Genomic DNA, 27,344 nt, shown 5'->3' with positions numbered 1-27,344 from the left:
GATAATTTCAGACCACACTTGAGTAAAGCAACTTATATCTGCCTTCCACCCATATTTTATGTTGTGTTGAAGTACTTAGCTACATTTGCATAGAGAAATAGATCCAAAATACTATTTATATTTATAGATATCGATAAACAAACTGCATTCGTCTAGAATCATATTAAGGTGCACTTCTGATAATTCAAACTTACTGATAATTCAACCAAAGACCTCTAGTCCCTTAAAGTTTGAATTAACGATAGTCTGCTGTATGTTCCATTTGCAATTACCCTCTCACTGCAAGATCATTTCATTCATTGTTTTTATGTAACGCATCTGGACATCCACAGCATGCACACATGTCCTATTTAGGGGCACTTCTGTTGACATAAACTTCTGATCAGACAAACAAATTTTCTGGTCCCTTCAAGTTCACATTAAAGAAAGCCTTCCTGGTTAAGCCCTTCAAGTTCACATTAAAGATAGCCTTCCTGGTTAAGCTAACCAGCAGAGCACAGTGCAGTTAACTTCAGCCAGGCCTTTTCTTACATAAACCAGCAAAACCAAAACAATGCAATAAAAGCAACAACGTGCAAGCTGTGCAAGACCAACAAAACTTGAAGGAGCTACATTTTCAAGTCTGGTGTTTATTTGGCGTTTATTTTATGCAGACTCTTAAATGGAACACACACATCCAGCAGTCAATATCTAAGGCAAGTAAAATGTTGTTCTTTATTCGTAGAAATTTCAAATCAGCATCAAGAGATATTAAAGAAACACTTTATTTCTTGCACGTGAGATCCATCCTCGATTACGCCTCCATTATTTGGGACCCATATCAGGCATAGTTGATTGAAGCAATAGAAAAACTCCAAAATCAGGCTGCACGCTTCGTATCCAATAATTATAACCCCTTCCAAAGTATCACTGAGATAAAATCATTGCTGGGCTGGGAACCGTTAAACATTAGAAGAAGAAATTTACGACCTAAATTCTTCCACCGCATCTTCTATAATCAAACAGGAATTGACAACCATAACTACCTTCTGGAGCCAACTTACGTCTCGACTCGGCACGACCACTCCAAGAAGGTGCGCGAATACAATTCTAATACAAACAGTTTTTCTAAATCCTTCTTTCCACAAACTGTGAAAGACTGGAACTTGTTGCCAGAAGAGTGTGTTTCAGTGTTTGATAATCGCGATTTTTATTGTCATCTGTATTCCTGAGAATCTACTCCTGTCTTACTATTGTTCAAGCTTTCTGTTACCTTTAATAATGTTCACCGACTGTTTTGTTTTACTTTGATTTTAACTTTGCTTAATGTTCTTGTTGCTCTGTCTGTGAAAAGAAAACGTTGCTTTCAAACTGTCTCCCCTGCGATAATGCCTTCGAGGCAACGCAGGTATTCTGTAAATAAAATAAATAACTGTAGGTCCGTACATGTTGGCATGAAAAGGCTGCTTGCACAACATGTCACATATGTATTGCTGCACCTCTCGTTAGGTCAATAAACAGTTTTTTAGTGTGCTTTGCCACTGACTATTTCGTCCGAACCTGCCATAGCTGCAACTGTGTGCTGTAGGTTAGGGAAACGTACTGCGTATGTAAGGCCACGCTTCATTAACGCCTACATTTTTAATTACTTTAGCTTGAGGCCACTGCATGCCTCTAGTCTACGCGGAGAGTGCTCAGTACAGCCCCGAGCTCCCCACTAGTGCGTACCCCGCAAACAACCACAAAAGCGCGGAAGTCACTGTTTACTTAACAACATCGCTACCATGACCGAGGGCTCCCAGCATTGTTAAGCGCGCACATCCGCCAGCACACCAAGAAAGCACACATGGCGCGCATAATGGGTAGTAGTGGGCATGCCACGCCGCTCGATCCAGTGCGGCATTCCCACGGCAGCGGATTCCCATGCCATATCCGTGGAACTATGCAAACTTCCCTCGAGCTTAACAAAGAGCCCTTTCGTTTGCTGGCATTCTTGCCAGCACCAAAGCATCGCGGGGGTTTATTGCCTGCCTCAATCCGACACTTCCACGAGGAGCCAGCAAATAACTCACCTCTCAGTTAGCTAGAAAAATTTGTCATCCTTCGAGAAGCGACATGCAGGTGCGGCAGTGAAAGGGGAAAGGAAAAGAGCATCACGCGATAAGGGCAAGGAGTCGCGCGGGAAGAGGGTGTTCAGAATGTTTTCTTAATGTTTCATTTCTTTCTTTCTTTTTTTAGCCAAGCCCTAAGCTCGAGTTTGTGCCTACCTTCAAGGGCTGTGGCTACCTTGTATTAAAATTTCACTGGTTATCGAAGTTCAGGGCAGGCCTTAAAACATGACCGGAAGGGGGAAAATACGGGCTGGTTGGCACATTTTTGAAGAACTGGATAAAACAGCGCTACGGAAGACAAGACAAGAGAAGGAAAAACACCAGCGCTGAGTTAGTCAGTGCTGGTGTTTGTCCTTCTCTTTTCTCATCTTCCGTAGCGCTGTTTTATCCAGTTCTTCAAACATGAGTGCCCTAACTTCGTTGTTTATGAAACCCATAAAAATGCAAACAAAAGCACTGGAAAGCAGTCTGGGTAAGGACTCCGTGCTTGGCATGTACTTGTACAAGTACTTAGGCTTTAACCTTTGGTCGATAAGTAAGGTCATGTAGAGTGTTTTCTCTGTGGGAAAATTTCACTTCAAGTAACAGTTAGTTCGACTGTCTGTGTGACTTTGCTTCTGTAACTTACAGTTTGCCCTTGTACATTCATGTACAAGAGCAAACTGTCAGCAAAACAACGTCACAGTAGACCAACAGTATGGGTTCCAAAAATGTAAGTTGACGAAAACGGCCCTTCTAAAATATTAAAGATAAAATAATAGATAACTTTGAGCATTAATTATACACAGTAGGATTGTTTCTTGATTTGAAAAAAGCATTCGACTCTATCAAACATGAAATCTTACTGCAAAAGTTACCCAACTACGGAATTAGAGGTGTTGCTCTAGACTTAATTCAGAGTTACCTGTCAAACAGATTCCAGTGCACAGCAGTAGACAAAGCACAGTTAGATATTGGTATTATCGCATATGGGATACCACAAGGGTCTATACATGGTTCATTGTTATTTTTGTTGCATATTAATGATATTGTAAATATTCTACTTACCCCACAAATTATCCTGTATGATGATGACACTAACACAATTTTTTCTGGGGCAAATATAGTAGATATTGAGAGAGAGGCAAATATCTGGCTATTTAATTAATCGGTGTGGCTTGGCAGAAATGAATTAGACCATAACACCAACAAAACAAAATATATTGCATTTCGACCAAAAGATAAATGTACGTCTGACATTCTTCTCCACTTCGACAATGACCAAATCGAACGTGTTACATCACATAAATTTCTTGGTGTAATTAAGAAGCGTAAAGGATTGGGCAAGTTTGGTGTAACCTTCCAGGAACACCTAAACTGGTCTGCATATGTCGCAAAAGTATGAACAGATATCTCAAGAACGATGGGGCTCACCTACAAAATAAAGTATTTGCTACCACCATGGTTATTATGCTCTAGTACACTCCCTTCTGCACTACTGTCTTCTTGTATAGGGTACGACCACAAAAACAAATTTAGTGTCCCTACATGTACTACAAAAACATTTATTGCGCCAAATAGAAAATGTCCTGTGCTTAGCTCACTCAGCCCCATTATTCCAAAAACACCGAATCCTGACTATCACAAACACCCTATGTAAAAAACTAGCAGTAGTTGTATACATTCAAATCAAACAGAATGCATCATCGTTCATAGAGAAATATGTTCATAAAGAACACATGTAAAATCACTGGCATACCATTTATAACAAGGACAGGACTCGTAGAAACTACGAAACACAAAAGTTAACATATCAGATTCCTGAATTCTTGAATAAGCATGTCATGGTTATGAGTATTATTACTGACACATGTCTTCTGAGTACACAATTTTGACTATTTTCTTCTTTTTTCTGGGTTCTAAGTAAACACCAGATGATTTTGTTATGAATGTGTTTTATTGTTCCTGCTTGTTTATTTCATCTGCATATTACTACATGTCACTTATTTTCTCCGTTTGTTTCCTTGCAATATGACTTATTCCTGTATGCTATGTTGCCTTAATGTGTTCCTTTTACGGTGGTGATTCCTGATCGAAAGTTTGTTCAACGATGTGACTGTAACTGATGTTGAGTGATGTGTTTGGGGAGGGGGGAAGAGGGCCGACACTCAGTCAGGCATTTTTTTGCCTTTATGTCTGCCTCCTAGGCATCTATTACTGCTGCCTGAATAAAATGACTTTGACTATGTTAATATAATCCTTTTTTGACCTTCTGCATCTGCATATCTTGCTGAATGATCGCTGAATCATCGATGTTTGAAGGGTCTCAGCCCTTCCGAAGAGCCTAACGGACCACCTAGAAATTAATGCGTACTTACTCGAGTAACTCCTGCGAGTAGCTGGCACGGAAACTCGCCTTCCTGGCCGGCTGTGCTCAGAGTGACACCATATCATGTCGCCCGGACGTGGGACAAAGTAGGCAATTGAGCAGTTAACTTTTTTGAAGCAAATGACTACCAAAACCCGAACAAAGGGTGGCATCCAAAACCCTGAATTCCAGTCTTTGTTCATTCTGTGAGAGCTAGCTACACAGAGTCGGGGCTCCTTACCTAATGCACCCTTAGCAGGGACTGAGGATCTAGATGTTGGGCACTCGACATGGAACAGCCAAGTGACATTCCCTAATGCACCAGTAGGACATGAGCTTGGTACCTTGGTTCCACATCGGGCACCTCGCCGCCCCACTGCGTGGACAGCGAGGCACAGAGGCCACACTGCTTGACGCCAGCAGTGGTTGTGCCCCATTCCGAAGGTGTCAGTCTGCCATCAACCAAGGTGCTCTTGCAAAACAATAGAATTAATGCAGAGCCTAGCGAATGTGTTAAGGAGAACGTACCTATCTACCTGGGCTACCACGACAGAACAGAAGCAAATGAGCGCCTCGGCCGTCTGCTGCATTATCAGCAAGCAACAGACTTTCAGATGCCAAAATGCACGTGTGCTGTGTCTGTCTCTTGAAAGGAGCAAGCGATTCACTGGTACCATCTAGCCAGCCATTGACCGAGGACAATGGAAGAGTTTAGCGCAAACTTCCATGACAAATTCCTTCCCACGAACTTCCTTCCCATGACCGTTTGAGGAAAGCTAAAGCTCAACAACTAGCACCCTGAAAAGTCTCTGCTAGAATACATCCAAGCGATGGACAAACTTTATCATCTCCCTAAACCTCGCACCACGAACTCCGAGAAAGTTGAGTGCATCACATGATAAGCACACCTGACTTTCATGGCCTACCTGAGAGGAGGCAGGTTCAGAGATTTGGATGATCTAGAGGTTGAAGTGAAGCACATCCAGGGAGACATCCTATCTGTGAAAGCGTATAGACTACCACAACCCACATCACTGTCACTTGAGCCGTGCTGCATGTGGAATGGCAGCTTAGTGTGCGGACAAGCATGTCCCGAGGGGTTGAGGTTAATTGGCCACGCTTTGGTCCTGTTCAGCTACAAGCTGCAAACAGCACACACTGCCGCAGTGCGAAGCACACAGCAATGAGATCGTGAGGCCGACAGAAGGCTGCACAAGCGGCCTGTGTCGTTTACACCCCAAGACAGAGGTGTCCCACCTGACTGTGTGCACCAGGTTGGGAAAATGTATGTCATTCAAATAATGCCTACGTATAACTGGCACAGAAGCTCGCCTTCCCAGCCAGCTGTGCGCAGAGTGACTCCATATCCATGGTGCTCGAACCCATGACCCTCAGATTAAGAGTCTCATGCTATACCGACTCAGCTGGTCAGTCTCAGACGCTTCCTGGCAATGGCAAACTTTTATCGCCAGTTCATCCCAGACTGTCTAGTGCTGCAGGCACCTTTGACAGAGCTTTTGAAGAAAGGCAAGCACTGGAGCACAAGCAAGATGCAGCACTGGACAATCTCACCAAGGTGCTCGCGGGCAAGGCTAAGTTACAGCTGCCCGACCTGAAAAAAATAGTCTGATTCAAACAGATGCAAGTGACCTGGACTTAAGAACAGTTCTGCTTCAGAAGCATGAAGACGTTCTCCATCCAGCAGCATTCGCAAGATGTTCGTTGATACCGGCAGAGATGAACTACTCCTACTCCTGTTTTTCCTGGCGTGTTGGAAAAAACAATGCCTTGAATGACACACTCTTACGAGTGCCGATTTAGAGCGAGGAAGATCACTCAACCAACCGCCCGACAGCCCATGAGAGTAAGAGACAGACCTGAGCCATAGCCCTTAAAAGGAATGCGGATCAACCGCTGACCCTGGGTGATAGCGTGAACCATGTAGACTGCGCAAGTTCCATGGGGATTGCGTTTAGTAAAAAAGATCTGCTCGAAGCTCAACAAAAAGATCCATTTTGTTGAAAGGCGTTCAACGGGCTCCAGGAGCTGAGCAGCACGGCCGTCGCGCACGCGGAGGCAGCTGGTGGTGCTGCAAACATGCTGGATTCTTATCAACTGGATTCCGACAGCTTTCCACTAAGGTATATCCCCTCCGAGGACGACACAAGCGAGTCATTCAAGGTGGCGATACCTGAAGTACTCAGAGCGTCACTGTTGCAGTACTTTCCAGAGTCGTGAATCACTGGGCATACTTACACTTTTGCTTAGCTACCTAGCGTGAAATGAAAAGGGATGCAATACACAATGCCCGTTCCTGCCATGCATGCCAAAGCGTGAAGTCCCAAGGTGGACGACCGCCTGGTCTCATGCAGCTGATCAACAGTCCGACTCCCTGGCAAGTCACAGCATGTAACATCACTGGACCGTATCCCATGACATCAAGTAGGAACAAGTTCTTGCTGGTGGTCAAAGACTACTTCAACACCTGGGTAGAGCTTTTTGCCTCCGAGAACTGACTGCATGAGTGACCACGGAGAAGCTGATGGAGGTATTCACCAGTTTCGGTTTCCCACAGCAGCTGAGAACAGACAACACATCCTAGCTCACTGCGAAGGTGTTCGTGGATGTGTGCACTGCATTTGGTTAAACACAAGAAAATGACCACCTATCATGCTCAGTCAAATCCCACTAAGCAAGTCAACCGCTACATCAAGCACGTGGTTGTCATATTCTCTTAAAAGGCACTAATCGGGACACCTAGCTGCCGAAGATCGCTTTGCTTTGCATTTGACAGTAAACCGCTCGACTGGGTGTGCGTCGGCTACTCTCAATCTAGAGAGATAGCTGCTTAATCCAATGGACCAAATTCTTACGGACAGTAGGAGGGCGCCAGTTGCTTCACTAGCTGAGTATGCAATGCAGCTTTGTGCTAAGTTGACGAAGGCCTCACGCAAGACTCACCACAACCTGAACACAGCAGAAAACATAGTACGACCACTCCCATCAGGATGTTCACTATAAAGTGGGTGACCTGGTGCTTCGGCACAAACACATTCTCAGCGACTCCTGCAAACAGCTTGCAGCCTCATTGGCAGCAAAATTGACCAGTCCATTTCGCATGCAAGAAAAGTTTCCTCGCTCGTTTACAGGTTTCAAGACTTGCAGTCAAAGCCAACAGGTGAACTGGTGCACGCACGTGACCTGAAACGTTACATGCAGCGAGATGAGTGCAGAGAAAAGTCCAATCTGAGGTAAAGTCAGACAATGAGCGCTGCAAAGATCAGCCGGCGAACTCTGTGTCCCACTATAACTTACGCCGCAGGCAGGAAAAGTAGGAGGAGACACTTAAGCTCCGCCTTTAATGGTACGATGCGATAGTGTTTAATGGGTTAATGCCCATGTATGTGGAATTGGTCATTCTTTACTTTACATTCATAGATGGGAGTCCTCATACCACTCCTGGAGCAGTGGTGCAACCGTTAAATGATGTGCCACTGCCCTGCGATGGCAGGCGCTGCTATTTGTGGAGGTTGCTCTTCCTAAGTAACCTCTCGCAACCACTCATTAACCGAACTGCCACCTGCCATGGTGGACAGTTTGCTCACTATCCGGTGGCCAGGTTGTGATGACGCCAAAAGGTCATGTGACCTAGGATGACGTGACAAAGTAACGTGATCAGCACATTTTTCGACCACGGCGGGTTGTGCGAGGCCGAGCAGAATCTTGTGCCCAAGGTTGGCCACATGGCCACCCTACCCCAGCCAATTTTCACTCACAACACTGCCGCTGCCAGACTTTGTGTAGAACGGGAGCCTTAATGCTATCACATTAATAGAACCTGCCTGCACAGCTTAAAGCAAAGGTACAAGCCTGCAGGCAACCTCAGTAATTGCATGAGTGTATGGACTGCTCCTGCCGAACATCGCTACATAAAACTGACTTGCGTTAACCACATGGCTATCGTGAGGGTTGAGCCGCTAGGCAGCATGCACTGTGGGAGTTGGCAAAACAGAAGCTGGAGCGGGCAGGCCGCAATGCAGAGTTTGCAGAGTGGCTATGATCCACAGCCACCCAGCACTGAGTCCTGGCCTGACGACTTTGACCGCGGTGCCACTGCCACCCTTGGCCCCCCCCCCCAGAAACTTTGCCCCAAGAGGTGACCAGGAGGAGCAGCTGCCTCCAGAATATGCCAGGCTGGAGACAGACCTCAACCTGTGGTCGACAGTTGCTTTTGCGCCTGTTTCAGCGTTCGGGAGGCATGCATGCAGCGAGCCAAGCACGCAAGCAAGTGGCCAAGCATGCAGCGAGCCCACCAGTGTCATGGAAGAGCGCGTGCCTGTCAGCTGGCAGTGGAAAGGGAAGGCCCTCCCGCATCTCCCCCATTCTGTAGACAAGGATGTGATGTCACGACAGCTGAGCAACCGATTGCACTTCGTTGGGTGGCATCCAAGGGATTAAAAACAAGTGTTCGCGGCAGGAAGAGCTCTCCTGCATCTTGCCTGCGACCTTCAAGCAAGAGCTCCCTTCCTGCACACTGAAGAATCCAACGTCACTCAACAAAGATGACTTGATGAGCCACCCGAACTTTCATTTTATAGGACAAAACATTCTTCCGCACAGTTCCTTAGCTTGCATGAGGTTAAAGGGCCACAAAAAAGGGTGGTCCAGCTTGGCTTTAAAATGCCTACATCGTGTAAAGTACAGGCCACCGAGTTTTCATGACGCGTACGAGGCCTCAAAAGCAAGCGGGAAATTTGCAACGCATTTTTAAAAATTCCTGCCTTCACACCTTGTGGCGACATGCGGTGCCGGACTTTCACGCGAAATCTGGCATGCGACATCACATTGTGCAAGTGACGTCAGCAGTCATGGGTTATCATTGATTCGCCGCGTCTAATTCTTTCAGGCGTCACGCAGCTACCACGGCTGCGGCCACTCCGCACGTGCCGGCAGCCGGCAGAGGTAGGGGTAGGGCCGTGTGGGTTGGGCCCGCGGAGGAGCGCAGACGTTTTGGCGTGCAAAAATTGACGAGAGGAGAGGGAAAGGTGCGAAGACATAGAAGTTCAAATTTTGACTGCATATAGGTAACTCAGCATATAACTCAGCTGCACATAACAAAACGCATTTAAAAAATTCTTCCTGCAGGATATTTGTGAAGTGGCGTCCATTAACATCCCAGACATATTGCAACTTCATTGACAGCCCCTTTCTGAGGCCCTTTAATAAACATTTTCCAAGTGTACTGTGAAGTTGTTCATTTTGCCTTACCCAGCCGTGTCTGCAACTGTCCACCACGGGTTGGAGAAACATAACACATACAAGTAACACCTGTGTGTAGCTGGCACAAAATCACGCCTTCCCAGCCAGCTGTGTGCAGAGTAACCCCATAAGGAGTCAGTCTGATGATATATGTACTGCACTATCTAAAACAACAGCCAATGTAAACACAATTCTAACAATTCTAACAGCTTGCCAATAACATGCTGACATGAAACACTTCTTACCTAGGATTAGGTCATCCACAGCTTCATCATCAGAGGCGTCCGGGATGTCCTCAAGATCATCAGGCAGTGGAGCATCTCTTAAAGTGCAGAGTGGGTTGCGCTCACCATAAGGCACACTGATGAACACCTTTTTGTTCACAGGCACGTCATCTTCTGTGGACACACATACAGCCAGACGTTTTCTTTCAGCCAGACAATCACAAAGTGTTGCAGCTAAGAATCTGCATCCACGATCACTATCATTTTTCACATTTTTCACAATAAATCAATATGAGGAAAGGTTAAGTTCAGTCAATTTTATAGCATTAACAAAAGCACTCTTTCTGGTTACGCAGGCCAACTACATCTCCGAATTTCAAGTAAATACAGGAGCATTGATAAGTTTACATCCTATCCCAATCACAACTCCAATTACTCTGTCCTTACATTTCCTGAGCAGTAAATCCACAGCAGCAATGCTGCTTGCTGTATCAGATAAAAAAAAATTATGCCAATAGTAAGCAATGCCCACAGCATTACCAGAACACTTGAAACCAGTGCTAGGCACTTGAAGTTTGTGCACACAGAATGCCGAACATTAGGGACAAAGGTGTAAATAAAGCTTATGTGCTAACCATGTACTAATATGAAAATATTTCATCACACAGAAGGATCGCATAGGATTAACGTTAGTTGCCATAAGACATGCAACTATGACATTTTACTTGAAAGAAAAAGGAAGTGTTAAAACAAATTCGATGTGGGCTTTTGGTCCTTCAATGTTAAAGCTCTATGAGCTTACATTTTGTGCATTCATATGAAATAAACAAGAAATATAAACCAATGAAGGCAGAAAGGGCGGAAAAATTAGCCAATGATCACAGTTCTCGGTAATGCGATTTTTGAGGGTGGTTGCTACAGTACTTGAACCATGGACAACGCATATAGAACACGCAGTGCTCAATGCAGGTGGCTCTGGATTTCGACTTGGGCAGCGTGCACATCGATCCACCGCCAATGAGCCTTTGGCGTCATCTCTTAGCGCGTTCTGCCACCCACCGAAATTTAAGAATCTGGCAAAAGTTCACCACTGTGAAAATATAAAATGCAGCCACTTGCAAGGCCTTTTCAATGTGGATAAGGTACACACAAACGCAGTTTTTCAGGCCGTCGTTTCACCAGGCGTGAAGCTTTCACTCTCCCACGATAGCCCGGGCAACAGCGGCAAGCAACGAGCGCCAGCGTCATGCGGTGTTTCATGCCCGTGTCGCTTGCCTCGCCGTTTGGTTCTATGCACACGCACCGATTCAAAGCACATCTTTACTGGTGCACACACATCGCGTATGTCACCATGGTTAGCATGAGGTGCAATAGGTTTAAAAATTTGTAAGTTTATAGACTGTCATACCAACTAGCTCCCCACCACACAATTCTGGTTCCCACTAAACTCGCTCTTCACTCTACTAAGATATGCGGTCGCTGGTAGTGCTGGCGTCATCGTCGGTCCAGCGTGACAGATCGGTGTGTCAGCGACAGCATCTGCATACCAACCAGCCCATCGACCATCGATCGGCACCGCATCGGCCTAGTGCGACGGACCCTACCCATACAGAAGAAAAACTATATTACTTCTATCGCTTTTGCGACACGAGTCACTCATAAATGAGGGATGACTGCTACTTCAGTAGCCTGCGAAAGTACAGGGGACAAGACACCGAGCTCGCTGCCCGCATTGCAGCAAAGTAGCAGATGCTGTTGCTCTGTGTATGCCTTTGTGACATCACAAGAGCATTCAATATGGCGGTCGCTGCTGGTGAGTGGAATTTCCTGTCTCAATTTCCATCACATTTTTTAGAATATACAGCACGTCCTAGGCGCACAAATTTAGGAAATTGATTCACAGGCTCTTGTATTAGTTGCTGAAGCACGAAAATGCAATATGAAGTACAACCTTGTCATGGCCCCTTTAAGAGTTGCGCTCTAAAACGAAGTAGGATTCAAATTTAGCTTTGGATAAGAGTGCTACTAAACAACTTCGCCTCATTGAAGCTGTGCTGAAAGCAGCACAAATGTAACAGACATGGGGATGATTGTTTTGCAGTTTTTCACTTTTCTTCGCTTGTATTTAGTTTATGTATTCTTGTACTACTGTACCCTCTTCCTACCTGTCATGTTGGACTTACCAGACCTGGTTCTCCCAGAGGTTCGAAGCGAAATATGCCGCACCCCCTTGTCCTGTGTGGCACGGGGGCCCTCCAGGCTGAAGCGGCCAAAAACAAGCGACACAAAGCCCCCAACGTCAAGACCTTTTGGGAATACCAGCTCTGTGCAGAAGGGATCCAAGTCTACATTGATATAAACACGCGTCGCCATGACCAGTTCTGGGTGCAGTCCACAAGCCTAGAAAATGAGAACAAGACATTAGCCAAAGGATAGGAGGTGCAAATAAGTGCCGACAAGCAAATACGAGCTCTAGCAATATGTAGAACCTTTCATGCAGTTGTCTAATAAAACAATCACTAATCTGACACTGTGAATGTGAATGTGAGGTGAAGGAAATATAATAACAACAGAAACAGCCTTCAGATGCACTCCACAAACACTGATGCACTACCATTTACTCTGCAGCATGAGCTACACCTCAACACAGTAGCTAAAAGCAGGAGCCCAAAAGGGCACTTTAGAAGCAAGAAGTGTTTATGTGCAGATTGCTGTAGGCTGATGTCAGTAGAGTGAAAACAGCCGCTACAATGGCAGCATCTTCACTATTACCATCATACCATCAATAGCAGCTCAACAATCAGCTTGAATCTCCTTAAGCAGTAGATGAATGCGGGTGTTTTTCCATAATGACATGCAACAATTATCATGGCAATGCTATTTACCACGAAAAAAATCTCAAAGTTACGGTGAAAAAACAACTTGCTGAAAATAGGTTCTGGATCCTAGGAACCATCCTTCTGAAGGATGCTTTCCTTAATAAGAACGGAAATCTACGTTCGTGTCCTCTGGACTGTTCCGAATATTGCATAACAATCACACTACTGTTCGCTCTGTGCTTGCTGCAGGTACAGAGACTTGCGTATTTATATGTTCAAACATTAAAAACTTCCTGTGAGCAAAGTACTGGCCTAATTGAGGGCAAACATCGCTGACGAGGTAGAACATTATGACCTACGTTCCTTGAGACGCGATGAAATATCAGTACTTGCCCGCACTTTCTAGCATTGAGATGAAACTGCTTTCAGCTGTGAGCACAGTTTCCGCAGACGCGAGTCAAACAGCTCATCCAAAGAAGCAACCAAAAGCCCAGCTCAGTAGGTGGCTGAGTTTCGCGTTTGTTGTCAAGCTTACTGTTGGATTTTTGCAGTTTTAGGTAGTGCTGTGATGGCTAATTTTAACAAGCCGACAAAAGGCATCTCAAAGGAGCCGCACAACTTGCCAGAAGCCATCGGTTGTTTCCCCAGCTGGCAGGGGGTGCAGCCCCTTGTTTTAGCAGCTGAGCAAGTCTTTCCGAAGACTGTACCCATGGGCGGCTCTAGTTTTTGAGTAATTACAAAAAAAACCAGGCAAGCAGCGATGTTATTATCAGCACGACTTTTGACAGCCATGAAAAGAAACACACACGAGGACAGGCGCTGAAAGTTGCTAGTCCTAGGACACATGGTCCAACGACGCATGCGTTGCAGCCGATCTTTAGCAATGTCAGCAAAAGAATTAAGGTTTCTGGCTGCAGGGAAGCCATGATGACGTTATCACATACTTTTATCCAGTGTTTATGTGTAAGAACAAGCGTGAATTGTCACTATGTTGGTTCTTGTTGTTGTTTGGAATGCTGCATATATTTCCTCGTTCCAAGCAATAAAAGTTTTGTTCCTGATCAGCGCCTATCATTGTGCGTCTTTCCTTTCGTCCCTGTCAAAAGTCGTGCTGTTCCTTTTTGAAATGGCACACCAACTCGCCCAAGCATCCGTTCTACCGATGCTAAACTACATCTCAATGAACGCACGCAATAATTTGCTACATTGTGAATCATATTTGTTCTCGACTAGGCCAGTGATTGGCACACAGGCATTTTTTAAAACCTGGAAAGATAAATACGGAAAGGTCTGTATGTGCATGAAAGAGTCCAATGAGTAATATGACGACGCGCAGTGAATGTTTTTCACGTACGCTCACAGGTCACTTGCGCTGCAGGTTTCAATTCTGTCAGTGATAGCAGTGTCGAAAAAAACAGTTTAGGAATTCGAAGCGTCAGTAGCGAGCAGAATGCTTGGCACTACAGCGATTCCATCTCCAGTGTCACCTGTCGAGCGTCCGCGCCCTGCTGATGCCAACCGCGCTGTGAGCCAGTGAACGATCGAAATGGCCCACTGTGAAGCAGGTGCGCACTTCTCGCCATTAGAATGTTGTCTCCGGAGTAGCTTTACACAACATTCTCTTCGCTGGGCAGTCCATCTCGTTTTCGTCGCGAACGAGGTCATAACTGCTAATTAACGCTGCCTCTTCAGTCAACCTGGTGACTCGCGATTTTTCGTCACGTCTGTGAAGGCGAAATCTACGGGGCGCAGTCGAAACTGGTAAAACGAATGGGCATCCAAAGAACACGCTCCTTCCTTAGCGTCATAAAATGGTCAGATCTCTGGCATATAAGCTCATGGTCAATGGGAATTTCTGGGATCTAGCACCAACACAAAATACGGTAGTGCATATAAATTCTCATAGAATGAAGCTCCTCAGGTCAGGCCACAACAGAAGAAAGGGTGGCAACGCTTGTTTCCAACAGGTAACGGGCATGTTCCGTACGTTTTGAATAGATCACAAAATCACAAGCTGCGCATCCTCACAGAAAGCCAGAGTAAAAAAAAAGTTTTAAATGACGACATTGTTGTTTCATTCCACCGCGGCGCCAGAACCAACAAATATGACTTAAAGAAAAGTGACATCCAAAAGTCAAGAGTATCTGCTCAGTTAACGTACACGCGCGTAACGAACCGCTAAACAGGAAATAACTGGGCATAATATAATGCGTATTTCACGGAAGCTTCGCGCAAATGCATGACTACAAACCTTTTCGCTTCAGCAGACGGACTGTGGCTATTTAGCGCCCAAACAACCATTACAAATCGTGCATAAAATGGGTCTCTTCGATTTGCTGCACTCGCTGCACTCCGTGGAGTTCCGCGGCGGTGCAGCTTGGCTAAAGCTTGGCTGGTTCCAAAACGAATGGGCGAGTGCGCAGGCCTGGTCGTCTGCTAGCCTCGGCGTCGCTACCAAATTACAGCCAACTGCGCGTTGCCGATATCAACGGGAGTTGAAATCGCGAACCACGTTAAGATTCTTTCAAGCAGGTAATCCTAAGGAAGTGTCGTTATGATCCAGTCCCAAGAAATAGTCGTTTCATAGAAAAAAAAAAAAAAAGTCGTCATGTACACACGCAAACGATTTACGAAATGCGCTGAAATGCTGCCAATAAGGCTCGACTTGTCCGCTTAGGTTTGCAAAATTGACACCAAAAACAGTTCCTCACCTCCTTCTTTAAAGAAGGAACTGCCATCGTTTCATTTAGAGACTACTGTCATATCTTCTTCTGGGCACCGCCATATTGCTGCAATACATCTTGCGAGAGTGCAAGCCAGCCAAGAACTCATTCTACACTAGGCTCCTCGATCTGGCAGCACTTCTGCACTAGTTCAGAAAAGTGTCGTGCTAGTGCAGCGCCAGTTTGTGCTAGTGCGGCGCGAGTGTATCCTGACACTAGTACTCTCGGTGCAGAAACCGCGTGCAAAAGTGCAAAACGTTCGTCTGCTACGGCCATGTGTTGGTGTTTGTTGCGTGGTTTGACATATGCGCGGGATTGTGCTAGCTGTATTGAACGGTGTGCATTTGTTCGAAGCGGCGGTGGCGCATTTCTTGGTGCGGCTATGAAATTTGTTAATTTCAAAAGTGATGAAGAATTTGACACCTCCCTTTTCATTGCGTTGTGCGAAGTGGCGCAGTCGACCGTGACCGAGTCAACGGGTATTTTGAAGAGGCAACAAACTTTTGAATTCAAGAGGCTGTTCAGACTTCCACTCGAGAAGAGACAAGGAAGCGGTCCTGACACACTGACCACCTGCTTTTCTGATGTGATATGCCTCAATAATCTCTCTTTCCAGCCGATCCTTTCCACGCCCAAGAAATTTAGTTTTCCGAAGTGTAAGTGTAAACCCATATTGGAAAACTAAATTTCTTGAGCGTGTGCAAACTCATATTTCGGAAAACTAAATTTCTTGGGCGTGGCGCGGTGGCTCAGTGGTTAGAGCGCTCGGCTACTGATCCGGATTGGGTTGGAAAAACTTTATTGCTCTAAGTACAGCTATTTAGCGGTCCAACAGAGCTCTTCCATCTTTAGATGGCGTCTTCTGTCTTCGCAGGGTTGGCGCCTCTATTCCAGGGCTTCACTGAGGGTAGCTACTCGTCGGGCGTGCTGTATAAGCCCCCGTTGTGTGCATGGGTTGCCGCTGGAGAGCGCCCTCTCCCACTGTTCCGCAGATATTCCAAGAAGAGGGGGGAACCAGAAGTTGAAGTAGACAGAAAATGGGATACCTTCATAAAGTGTTGAAGGGAAGCATCCAATTTGATTACTGAGAAAATTAGAAGAAAGGGTGCCCAATGGATGTCAAAAGTAAATAAAAAGGATAGAAAAGCAGCTCAAAAATTCTGGAAACATCTGAATGTAATGAGTAATAAGACTGTAGCTAGAGCAAATGTTTATTGTTACAGATCAGGGTATTCGACTAGAAGGGGATGAAGCAATGAAACACATAGGAACAAGGATGACAGAAAAATTTAAAGAAAGAAATGTGGCACTTAATTTATCGAAGGAGGATAGACCGGTTACTGCAATTGCTTCACTTGAGCAAAGAGAGTGGGAAAGGGCAGAGAAGAAGGTTCCTAGTGGCACGTCAACAGGACCAGATGGTATCCCGATTATGTTGATAAAGAAGCTAGGACCAAAATCCAAGCAAACATTAATACAGGTAGTGAATAAAATGATAGTGGATGAGAAAGTCCCTGATGGATGGTGATTAATTAGAGAACATGATATATAAGGGAAAGGGGGACAAAGCTGACGTAAGTAACTACCGTCCCATAACAGTGACATCTGTGGCTTACAGGGTGGTGATGCAGATTATAAAGGACAGATTGCAGGCTTGGGCGGAGAACGAGGGGGTGCTAGGGGAGCTACAAAATTGGTTCCGGAAACAAAGGTGGTTGGAGGACAATCTGTTTTCATTGACGCAGTGTATAGAGATTGCTGAAAAGGAACACAGGCCCCTATGGCTAGCATTTCTGGATATTAGCGGAGCCTACGACAACGTTACTCAAGAGTATTTGTGGGACAGACTGGGCACATTGGTTGTGGAAGATAGAGCAATTAATCTTTTAAAGGATATATATAGAGGTAACAGAGTGCTTATAAGGTGGGAAAAATGTATCAGGGCCTGTAGAGATACAGCGGGGGCTTAGGCAAATATGTCCTCTGTCTCCTTTGCTGTTCATGTTGTACCTGAAAGGGTTAGAGACCAAACTAGAGAGGAGTGGACTAGGCTTCAACCTTTCTTTTTTCAAGCAAGGGTAATGGATTAAAGAGTCATTACTGGGACTAATATACGCGGATGATATAGTGCTAATGGCTGACAACAAGGAAGACCTGCAGAAGTTGTTAGACATATGCAGTACAGAGGGAGATAGATTAGGCTTCAAGTATAGTAAGGAAAAATCTGCAGTCATGATATTTAATGAACAGGGCGGCGAGCATAGAATACAGGAGTTCGTGCTAAAAGTAGTGAATGAGTACAAGTATCTTGGGGTGTGGATAAATAACGGTGCTGAGTATCTGACAGAGCATGAAAAATATGTAATGAATAAAGCTAATAGGAATGCAGCTGTCATGAAAAATAGGGCACTGTGGAATTACAATAGGTATGAAGTAGTAAGAGGGATCTGGAAAGGGGTGATGGTTCCTAGCCTGACTTTCGGTAATGCGGTCCTGTGCATGAGACCAGATGTTCAAGCAAGGTTAGAAATCAAACAGCGTGGCGTAGGAGGCTAGCTTTGGGAGCACATGGCAATACACCAAATCATGGGGTACAGGGTGATATGGGATGGGCGTCGTTCGAGAGCAGAGAAGCTAGCAGTAAGATAGCAGTGGAGGAACGATTGAGAAAAATGGGGGAAAAGCAGTGGGCTAGGAAAGTTTTCAGATACCTGTACATAAGGAATGTTGACACGAAATGGAAAAAGCGAACTAGGAAGTTGACAAGCAAATACCTGGACAGCAGTAGGGGGCCAAATCAGCAATTATCGGTTAAGAAAAAGGTTAAAGAAACAGAAAAATCTGTGGAAAACAGGGATGCTGACGAACTCGGCACTGGGAGCATACAAGATTTTTAAGCAAGAAATTGCCAAAGGAAGTATCTATGATAATTGTAGGGGAAGCTCTTTGTTGTTTGAGGCCAGGACGGGAGTTTTGCGGACTAAGATATATAGAGTCAGGTACCACGAGATAGACACGTTGTGCGTTGCGTGCGGTGAGGAGGAGGAAACGGCTGAAGACTTCACACTTTTCTGTAAAGGGCTTCACCCTGCAGTGGAAAGCAGCGGGGCTGATTTACCCAAGGCATTGGGGTTTAAGGACAGTGAGGGAAAAGTAGATTTTAAGCGGGTAGAAGTAACCAAGCGAAGGTTATCTGATTGGTGGCTAAAATCAAGACAAGAGTAAAATTTCACAAGTCATGGCTAGGTGGCTTGAGCCACCGCCTGATTTAAAGGGTTCAGCCATATCCATCCATCCGTCCATCCGTCCATCCGCACTCGGATTTTTGATCTGATGGAATGCTTTGTTTTCTTTGCATTCCCATATGATGTGGTATAAGGTGGGCTTTTCGCCGCACCATCGGCATGTGTTCCTATATACTGAGTAAGGAAAATTTTGCTTAATGTGTTTAGATTTGGGTATGTTCCTGTTTGCAGTTTCCGCCATTGTACCGCTTCATGGTGGTTTAGCATATTGTGGGTTGGGGGGTATCTGATCCTCATCCCTCTGAATTAGTTTAGTATGTTTGAAAAGCCTGATTTTACCGTTATGGGCTCTTCGAGGTGGGAGGTTTGTGTGGCCGAGAGCAGTCTTGTCGGCCTCTTGGTTGCCTGCAATCTCGGTGTGCCCTGGTATCCAGAACAGGGTTTGTCTGATCTGATTATTGAAGCCGCATGAGCGGAGGATCTGGAGTGCTCTGCGTCCTATTCTGCCGTTCATGTAGTTTTGGCCGGCTTCTTGTGAATCCGTTAATATTGTAAGGGACTTTTTGGTACGGTAACCCTCCGCGGCCGCTAGAGCAACAGCCATTTCTTCCCCTTCAGTTACCGTACAGTCTTGTGCCGACGCGCAAGTGATTTCTTTAAGATCCGAGCTTATCACTGTCGCAACAATTTTTGTTCTTTTGTTCCCCTGGGTCTAGGGTAGACCGCGGCGTCTGTGTATACCGTGGTTAATTGCCTTGGGTGCTAGATACTTTTCTACCTATCTCGCCCTGGCATTTCTCCTGGCCATGTGTAGGTTGGGGTCCATGTTTTTCGGTAGTGGGGGTGTACCTTAATTGAGTTGCAGTACTCATCCGGTATTCCCGCGGTCCTCTGTGTTTCTCTTACTCTCCCCGTAGGCTAACCTAGTTAGGGACCGGTGCTCTTCCCGCGGCAGTCTGCTGGAGTCTCTGTATAGCTGTGTGATCGTTTGCGCTTCTTTTAGTTCCTCGTAGGTGCTGTGTAACCCGAGGGCCAGTAGCTTTTCCGTTGAGGTGCCGCTTGGTATAGTGCAGCGCCGTCTTGTATGCTTTGCGTATACGATGACGTCCAGTTTCGTACTTGGTGCAGTTGAAGTAGGGGAGGGAGTACGTGACTCAACTGATTACGAGGCTCCTAATCAGTTTGAGCGTGTCTCCTTCCTTCATGCCGTGTCTCTTCTGTGATAGGCGGGTGATCATGCGCGCCGCTTGGGTCGTTGTCTGCTTCAGTAGTTTGAGTGTGTGAGTGCAGCGTTGGTTGTTCTGCACCCACGTCCCCAAGATTCCGACGGTTTCTTTTTCTGGTATTGCTTGTCCTTCCGGGGTGACATTTAGGCTTTCCTCTTTGCGCTTCCCTCGCCTGACTCTCAGGAGCTCGGATTTCTCGGTTGAGCAGGCGAGGCCCCTCGTTCTGACGTAATCTTCTACGCAGGTCGCTGCTCCTTGCAGTCGTTCTTTCTTTTGGCTGAGAGAGCCTTGGTTGACCAGGACCGTGATATCGTCGGCATATATGGCATTGTATGCCATAGATTTCAGTACAATCATTGCGATATTGAATAGGATGGGGGAGATTACGGACCCTTGTGGATTTCCTTTGTTGGGTGTGCGGAACTTCTCGGTCCTTAATTCTCCTAGTCCTATTGCTGCTGTTCTGTTGGATAAAAAGGCCTTGACGTAGCCATGGATCTTCTTTCCACAGTTCAGGCTATCCAGTATTGTGAGGATGGATTCATGGGTGACGTTATCGAAGGCGCCTTTTATATCGAGTGCCATTAGTATGTATTCTCCATTGTAGGGGTGTTGCTGAGAACCTCTTCCTTTATTTCTAGCAGGATGTCTTGTGTTGATAGTTTGGTGCCGCAACTGACCATGCTGTGCGGGTGCAATTCGTTCTCCTCCATGATTTGTTGTAGCCTCTCGGTTACGACACGCTCGTAGAGCTTGCCTAGGCATGAGGTGAGAGAGATCGATCGGTCTTAGGTTTTCCACCTGAAGTTTCTTTCCTGGTTATGGGATCATTACAACCTCTGCATGCTTCCATTCTTCCGGTACCACCTCCGCTTCCCAGTGTTTGTTGAGGTAATCGGTTAGTTGTTCGATCATCTCTTCACTTAGGTTGCGGATTAGGGAATTCTTGATATTGTCTGCGCCTGCCGCCGTGTTTCGGGTCGCCGTTCTCGAGCTCCCGGGCTCGAACCCGACCGCGGCGGTTGCGTTTTTATGGAGGCAAAACACTAAGGCGCCCGTGTGCTGTGCGATGTCAGTGCACGCTTAAGATCCCCAGGTGGTCGAAATTATTCCGGAGCCCTCCACAACGGCACCTCTTTCTTCCTTTCTTATTTCACTCCCTCCTTTTTCCTTCTCTTACGGCGCGGTTCAGGTGTCCGCAGATATGTGAGACAGATACTGCGCCATTTCCTTTCCCCCAAAACCAATTATTATTATTATTGGACACGCCAAGGTGGCTCAGTGGTTAGGGCGCTCGGCTACTGATCTGGAGTTCCCGGGTTCGAACCCGACCACGGCGGCTGCGTTTATGGAGGAAAAACGCCAAGGCGCCCGTGTGCTGTGCGATGCCAGTGCACGTTAATGATCCCCAGGTGGTCGAAATTATTCCGGAGCCTTCCACTACGGCAGCTCTAATTCTTCCTTTCTTCTTTCACTCCCTCCTTTATCCGTTCCCTTGCGGCGCGGTTCAGGTGTCCGCAGATATATGAGACAGATACTGCGCCATTTCCTTCCCCCAAAAATCAATTATTAATATATTATTATTGGGCGTGGGAAGGATCGGATGGAAAGAGATTATTGAGGCATATCACATCAGAAAAGCAGGCGGTCAGCGTGTCAGCACCGCTTCCTTGTCTCTTCTTGATGATGAAATGGCGTTTTTGGATCATTGCGGTTGATTGCCACGAGGCGATAGTAGCGCTGTGCATGCTTAAGCTTTGGTCTTCTCAATAAAAATCAGCTGTAAGTGCAGCCTTCGTCCTGTCGTATGTGTGTCTATTTCGTCCCAGTTTTTTCGTGATGCTACGTTTTTTCAAGATAGATTTTAGGATATTTGCCGTCAACTTGTAGCCGCAGTCGTCAAACTGAAGAAACATACGTCGGTATTGTCGTATTTTGGTATTGTTGTCGGCTTGCAACGGCGATGAACAATTGCTGTTTGCGATCGGCTGGCGACGCCGGCACTGCACTGACCTCCGCCCCTGTGTCGACCAGGAAACCGATGCCCCTCTCACGATCGGTCAGAAAGAAAACAAATGGGCGGCTGTCCAGCGAGGCTGAGGCACTGGTCGCCCTCGGTGCTGGCCCGGGGCGTTTCCCGAACTTGCGGTGGTATCAGCGCACTCTGCGCTGTTGTGGACGCTGGTTGCCGCTAGTCGCATACCTGCGTGAACCGACGCGACTGCCGGCGTGACGACAGCCATCAGTTTGTCGACGAGCTCGGCCGCCGGTCTCTCCGATGCAGAGGCTTCTTTGCATGTGCGGGCGCTTGCCGTGCTGCCGGCCAGTTGCTGCACGTGGCCCCACAGTAGTTGCAGGAAACGCTCTCGGCTCCGAAGGTGTGGCGCGACGCATATCGGCAGACGTTTTTAGCATGCCGGAGACGTACTAGATACCGGCTCACCGGACCCCTCCCGCGCACGCGCAGTGGCTCCCCCTCACCCCAACAATGCGGCTGCGCATGCGCAGATCCCGCTAGTGGGGTCCGCACCTCGCTGGCCGTCGCAGGCGGGAGACTGCCCACCTCGTGGTGGTACTCGGTCATGCTGTCGGCGGTGATGCGGCGAACTGTGACTCAACTTGTGCGAACCACACGCAGTTCCAAAAGGGAGGCAATTCGATCGACGTCCAGCTCGGCTACGGTGGGGTTGCTTTGCTGGTCCATGCCCGTCACATCCCGGTAACCATGTGATTGTTGGCACCTGCGAGGAAAGCAGAGACGATGCGAGGTTCTTGGGGTCTCGGTGCGGTGCGAACTGCGTTTGTTCTTTTGTCAGCCGGCCCCTCCTCGGGTGGCTGCGGTCCACGGCGCTCACGCGCTGTCCGTTAGATAGGGAGAGCACTATTCGCATGTTATCTTTCAGAGAGGGCCGGATATGGACAAACTCCGACTTCTGGGGGTTCCCTATCTAGCGGCCATATCGGAGAAGCGCAAGAAATTAGCGTTCTAGGGCTCCATATTCACCACCACTTCGTGTGGACACAACCGTGGCCAAACTCGAACAACGAGAACAAACGAGAACAGGCCAAACGACAACAGGTGGGCCGTATGGTGCGCCGCGTTTCCAATAAGAGTGGTGAGCTCAGTCGTAAATACTCCCTTCGACTGGCGCATGCTTTTGTAGTCAGCCGCATCCTTCCCTCGGCACCATACCTCCACCCGCGCAAACACGAACATGTCCAACTCGAAGCCATCATCCGAAAAATCGTTAAGCGGTCTCTGGGCCTGCCGGTAACTACATCCAACAGCCGCCTTGAGGCCTTGGGTATGACCAATTCCTTTCAAGAACTGAAATAGGCGCACCTCCTTAATCAGTACACGCGTCTCATGCTAACACCATCCGGCCAGGCCCTCCTGGCCCGTTTACATATACAGCACTCGCCTATGAAACAAGAGAGGGTACAGGTACCCGAGCTGTGGCGCCACCACGCCTAGTACGCCCTCTCCCCTCTAAGATGGACACTCACGACGGTCGCCGTACAGTCCCCGAGCCCGGGCTCTGGCACAACAAAGTATGGCCCCAAACACGGCGTCTTCTACGTGGCCCTGACCCCCGGGAGTGGCTCACAACCGCAATTATACACCGAGACAGGCAGGTGGACGGTTTGAGCTTTAGGACAGCTGACCGCACTCACGCAGAGGTTATTGCATTGGCCATCTTCCGTCCTGCTTCTCAACCCGCCATCACCGACTACCGCGGAGCGTGTCGAAGCTACGAAGCCGGTCGCATAGCACCCCTAGCAGCATATTTCTTACGCTGATGCATTCGCAATACCGAACCCGCCCCTAAACACATCATCTGGACTACAGGACAACGGGCTCTTCAAGGGAATGAGCCCGAGCTCTCATCTCCCGGGTACCCCATGCCGACTCTGATGCCTAGGATGCGGGGCAACCCTATTCCGCTTTTGTGAAATTCTGCAATACTATCAGCATGAACATCAGTGCTACCAGTCCCTGGCAAAAGGGATTGGGAAAGCAGCCGAACGCGTGCTTCTCCGACTTTTCATGAATGCTCTCGTATGCCTGGCTAAATGAAACATTTCGACCCTATGCTCACTGGCCGATGCTCGCACTATGGGCAGATGGCTTACACCAACCACAAGGTATGGGCCTGCCAGCAGAACACAGCCCTTTCCCCCAAACCTCCCACCATACCCTAGAGGTCTGGGAGGGGGTCCCCCTTGGCTTCTCGGACCTCCAGGCCCAGCGGACCTTGGTCCAGACAGCCCGGACGGCGTCTGCTACCAATGGGGTCCCGGACTAAGGACTCCTCCACCTAGTATGTAAAGCGGCTTCCCACTAGGGTAGTCCCCGAACACCTCTCTTTATATATATCGACTAATTGCTTTTCACCACCACCACCACTAAGCGCTGGCAGCGCCACTGCTTAGCCGCGGCGTATTTTGTGTTCACCACACTTTTGTAAACAAACCGCCTACACGGGCACCGCGTGTCTTACGCCGTATGTGAACAGCTCACTGCGATGCAAAAACACAACAATAGCCTGAGCCGACTTTTTGTGTCGGTGTTTTCAAGCAGCACTTTTGTAAAAACTTGTCTCATCTGTTGTCCAACCCGCGGAAAGTCGTTTGGTGCAACACAGCAACACCGACGCAAACGACGTCCACAATGACGTGCTGACAGTGCGGACAACTGGCGGTCTGGCCTGGCTGTGGTGACTATAGCTTGGCTATAGTGTTCTAGAGCACTGTAGTGAAGCATCAACCCTTCCCGAGCAGCCTCAGGAAATCCACCCAACTCTGAAATCAATAAAAAATGTCATGGGTTTTCAAAACGAAAAAAAAAAAAGATTGACATTCCTGATACCTTCCTAACATGGATTACCCCAGTTTGTTGAAGCGGACGGTCAACGTTCGGACTGTCTGCCAGTTCCATTCGCTGTCCCGCAGGAAAGTGTATTGGGCCCACCGCTTTTTATTTTGTATATCAATGATATTGTTGAAGTGGTTAGCCCGTCAGTGCATATCTGATTGTTCGCCGAAGATTGTATTTTGTTCAGATAAGTTGAACAATGCTGCGAACAATATTTTGAACTGGTGCGACCAATGGGGCATGGTTTCAATACTGACAAAAGTGTGCATCTTCCAATAACCCGGGAAAACATACCACATAGCTACACATATAAATTAGGTTCGTTCGTTCCTGAACAAGTATCTATAACTACAAATACTTAGGTATAACTATAACGAGCAGTCTATTATGGAAGTTGCACGTAAGTAATATTTGCTCCTTTGAGTTTCGAAAATTGGCTGCCGAAGACATAGACGGAAGAGTGCCCCTCTAATATTAAGCCACTTTGCTATTCTGCTATAATACGACCTAAACTCGAACATGCATGCATAGTGGGGGGACCCCTATACTGCCCCTATAACAAAATCTGGAAATAATACAGAGAAGGGCTGTTCGGTTTATCTTTAATAAATATGCAAGGACTGACTCCCTCACTAGTTTAATGGAATTAACAAGATTGAACGACTTGAGCTTCGAAGAATAAAAGTTCAGGATAGATTCTCTTTTCCTCTTATTAGATAACAAACTCGGTCTGGACCCCCTTATGCATACACTTAACGCCGTTACCTGCTAGACAACATCGACGTTACCACCCTAGTTCTCTAACCCCCTATCTTCGCTCAAACAAACGTTTAAAATTTCGTTTTTCCACGCACAATAACTAATTGAAATCACATAACTGAATTGTTGCCCCGTAAGGTCTAACCAGCAAGCAGCTGCTTCTTAGGAATTTCCCTATTATTTACGTCCGCCCTGCTTGAAATTAACGTCCGCAGTATTTTGTTAATAAAATAATAAATTAAAGCGGCTATAATAGGCGTACTGCGCACGCCAACAGGCGCGAATAAACACACTGGGCAATGCCATCAATTGGACAGGATAGCGTGCGAAACGACGCGCAGTGATCAGCGAATTAAGCAAGATTATCAGCACATGATGTCGCAAGAAGTTTCAAGCACACACGCTAGTTTAGGTGCCAAGGAATGCACAGTTCTCGCCGAGGACGGTGTGCTTTGTCGAACTTAAGGGCGATGTTGTGGATCCCCTTTGTTCTACGGCTGAAGCCATTTTTTCCTCGAACGATCGCGAACTGTGCGAAACCACTTTCACGCCGGCTTCTGTACCGAAATGCACCGCAACCAGGCATAACGCGGCACTAAAAGTAGGGTCCGAAATGTCAGCGCGTAACTCAACGGAGCTCGACCAGCAGCAGAGGTGGACAGCCTGCGCATGGCGCCGAGCAAAGCGATCCTTTCGCGCGCGTTTCCCTGGCGACGGCCAGAGGGGCCAATCACCGTCCAGAAAAGCGCCGAGAAGAGAGTCGGGCGAGGAGGATGCGCGAGAGTCCGCGGCGCGGCAGCGAAGCTCACCGAAAGGCGCTATACTTTCAGAATCAGAGAACTTTAGTGCGACCCAGGTTGCTGTTCCCGAGTGACAGATTATTTATTCAACTGCCACGGTGGGCAGGTTGTGATGCCGCCGCAAGGTCACGTGACCAATGTGAGCCACTTGCATGCCTTCTAGGCTGCTTCTCTGGGGAACGACGACGCCGGATTATCTGCGACACAAACTCCTTAACGGGCAAAGACCAAGAACCACAGAAAGAAGTTCACTGAGTGTACATGCCTCGGGGGTTGCGTACGAATTCCCTCTTACCTGCGGCCGGTTCTATACATCGGGCAGACTGGTAGGTGTTCCAATGAAAGGGCACGCGAGCCCAACTTGGCGTTGAAGAATAACTCAGCAGGGCACGTGGCCCACCACTGCAATGGATGCAAAGGCAAGGATATAAGGGCAAACATTCCCTGCAGACCAACCCTGGAAGAAGCGACCTCTTTGTTCAAATCAAGCAAGTGGCAGGACTCAAAGGGAGATCGTGGAAGCTTTTTTAGATCAGTAACACTAACGGCAACTGTGCCAGCACTCCGTCCATTTCAGTTTTATCAAACGAAATCGCTATTCTGCAGGGTCACCTTTAAAGTTTTTGGCAACTTTTTCCCGTCTTCCTTTTTGTAACCTTTCCTGTCGCTTTTGTCAGACCGCAGTTTCAATCCTTTCTTGATTTTTAATTTTCCTCGTTATGCGCTTATTGTTGTTTTCCCGCGTCATTGTTGTTATCCATTGTCATGACATGTAATTTTGTTGCCCTCACCTTCGCCCCTACTCCGGTTGATTGTTGGTCCTCATTCCATTATTTTCGCCTTTGCTTTTGTTGACTGTTGTTTTGTATTATCGAGCAGGCTTTGGTTTCAAACAGAACGAGTAAAGCGGCGCCTTGTCTGTGCTCGTGTGTGCGCCTTTCGGCCCGCTTTACTCGTTCTGTTTACACGAGACGGC

General features: G+C 47.2%; 1 protein-coding gene across 3 annotated transcripts in view; it reads right to left on the bottom strand.

Annotated features, from left to right (window-relative positions):
* The window catches only part of LOC144129433 (uncharacterized), a 99,574-nt gene extending 84,037 nt beyond the window's left edge, over positions 1-15,537 (bottom strand). For 2 of the 3 annotated variants that reach the window (XR_013313919.1, XM_077663603.1), the window contains exons 1-3: positions 14,991-15,105; positions 12,104-12,320; positions 9,942-10,094 (exon numbers count right to left, since the gene is read on the bottom strand). Coding sequence is in view for 2 of the 3 variants with exons in the window: in XM_077663603.1 (XP_077519729.1) it covers positions 9,942-10,094; positions 12,104-12,293 (343 nt within the window). In the remaining variant the exon portion in view is untranslated. Of the gene's footprint in view, positions 1-9,941; positions 10,095-12,103; positions 12,321-14,990; positions 15,106-15,450 lie in introns of those variants that run through there. The other variant, XM_077663602.1, reaches the window with a different exon arrangement.
* Positions 15,538-27,344: the final 11,807 nt, after the last annotated feature.

This window comes from Amblyomma americanum, chromosome 4 (genome assembly GCF_052857255.1).
Source record: "Amblyomma americanum isolate KBUSLIRL-KWMA chromosome 4, ASM5285725v1, whole genome shotgun sequence".
Classification (NCBI taxonomy): domain Eukaryota; kingdom Metazoa; phylum Arthropoda; class Arachnida; order Ixodida; family Ixodidae; genus Amblyomma; species Amblyomma americanum.
Note: the sequence above shows the minus strand (reverse complement) of the source record. Positions and strands in the feature narration are given on the sequence as shown.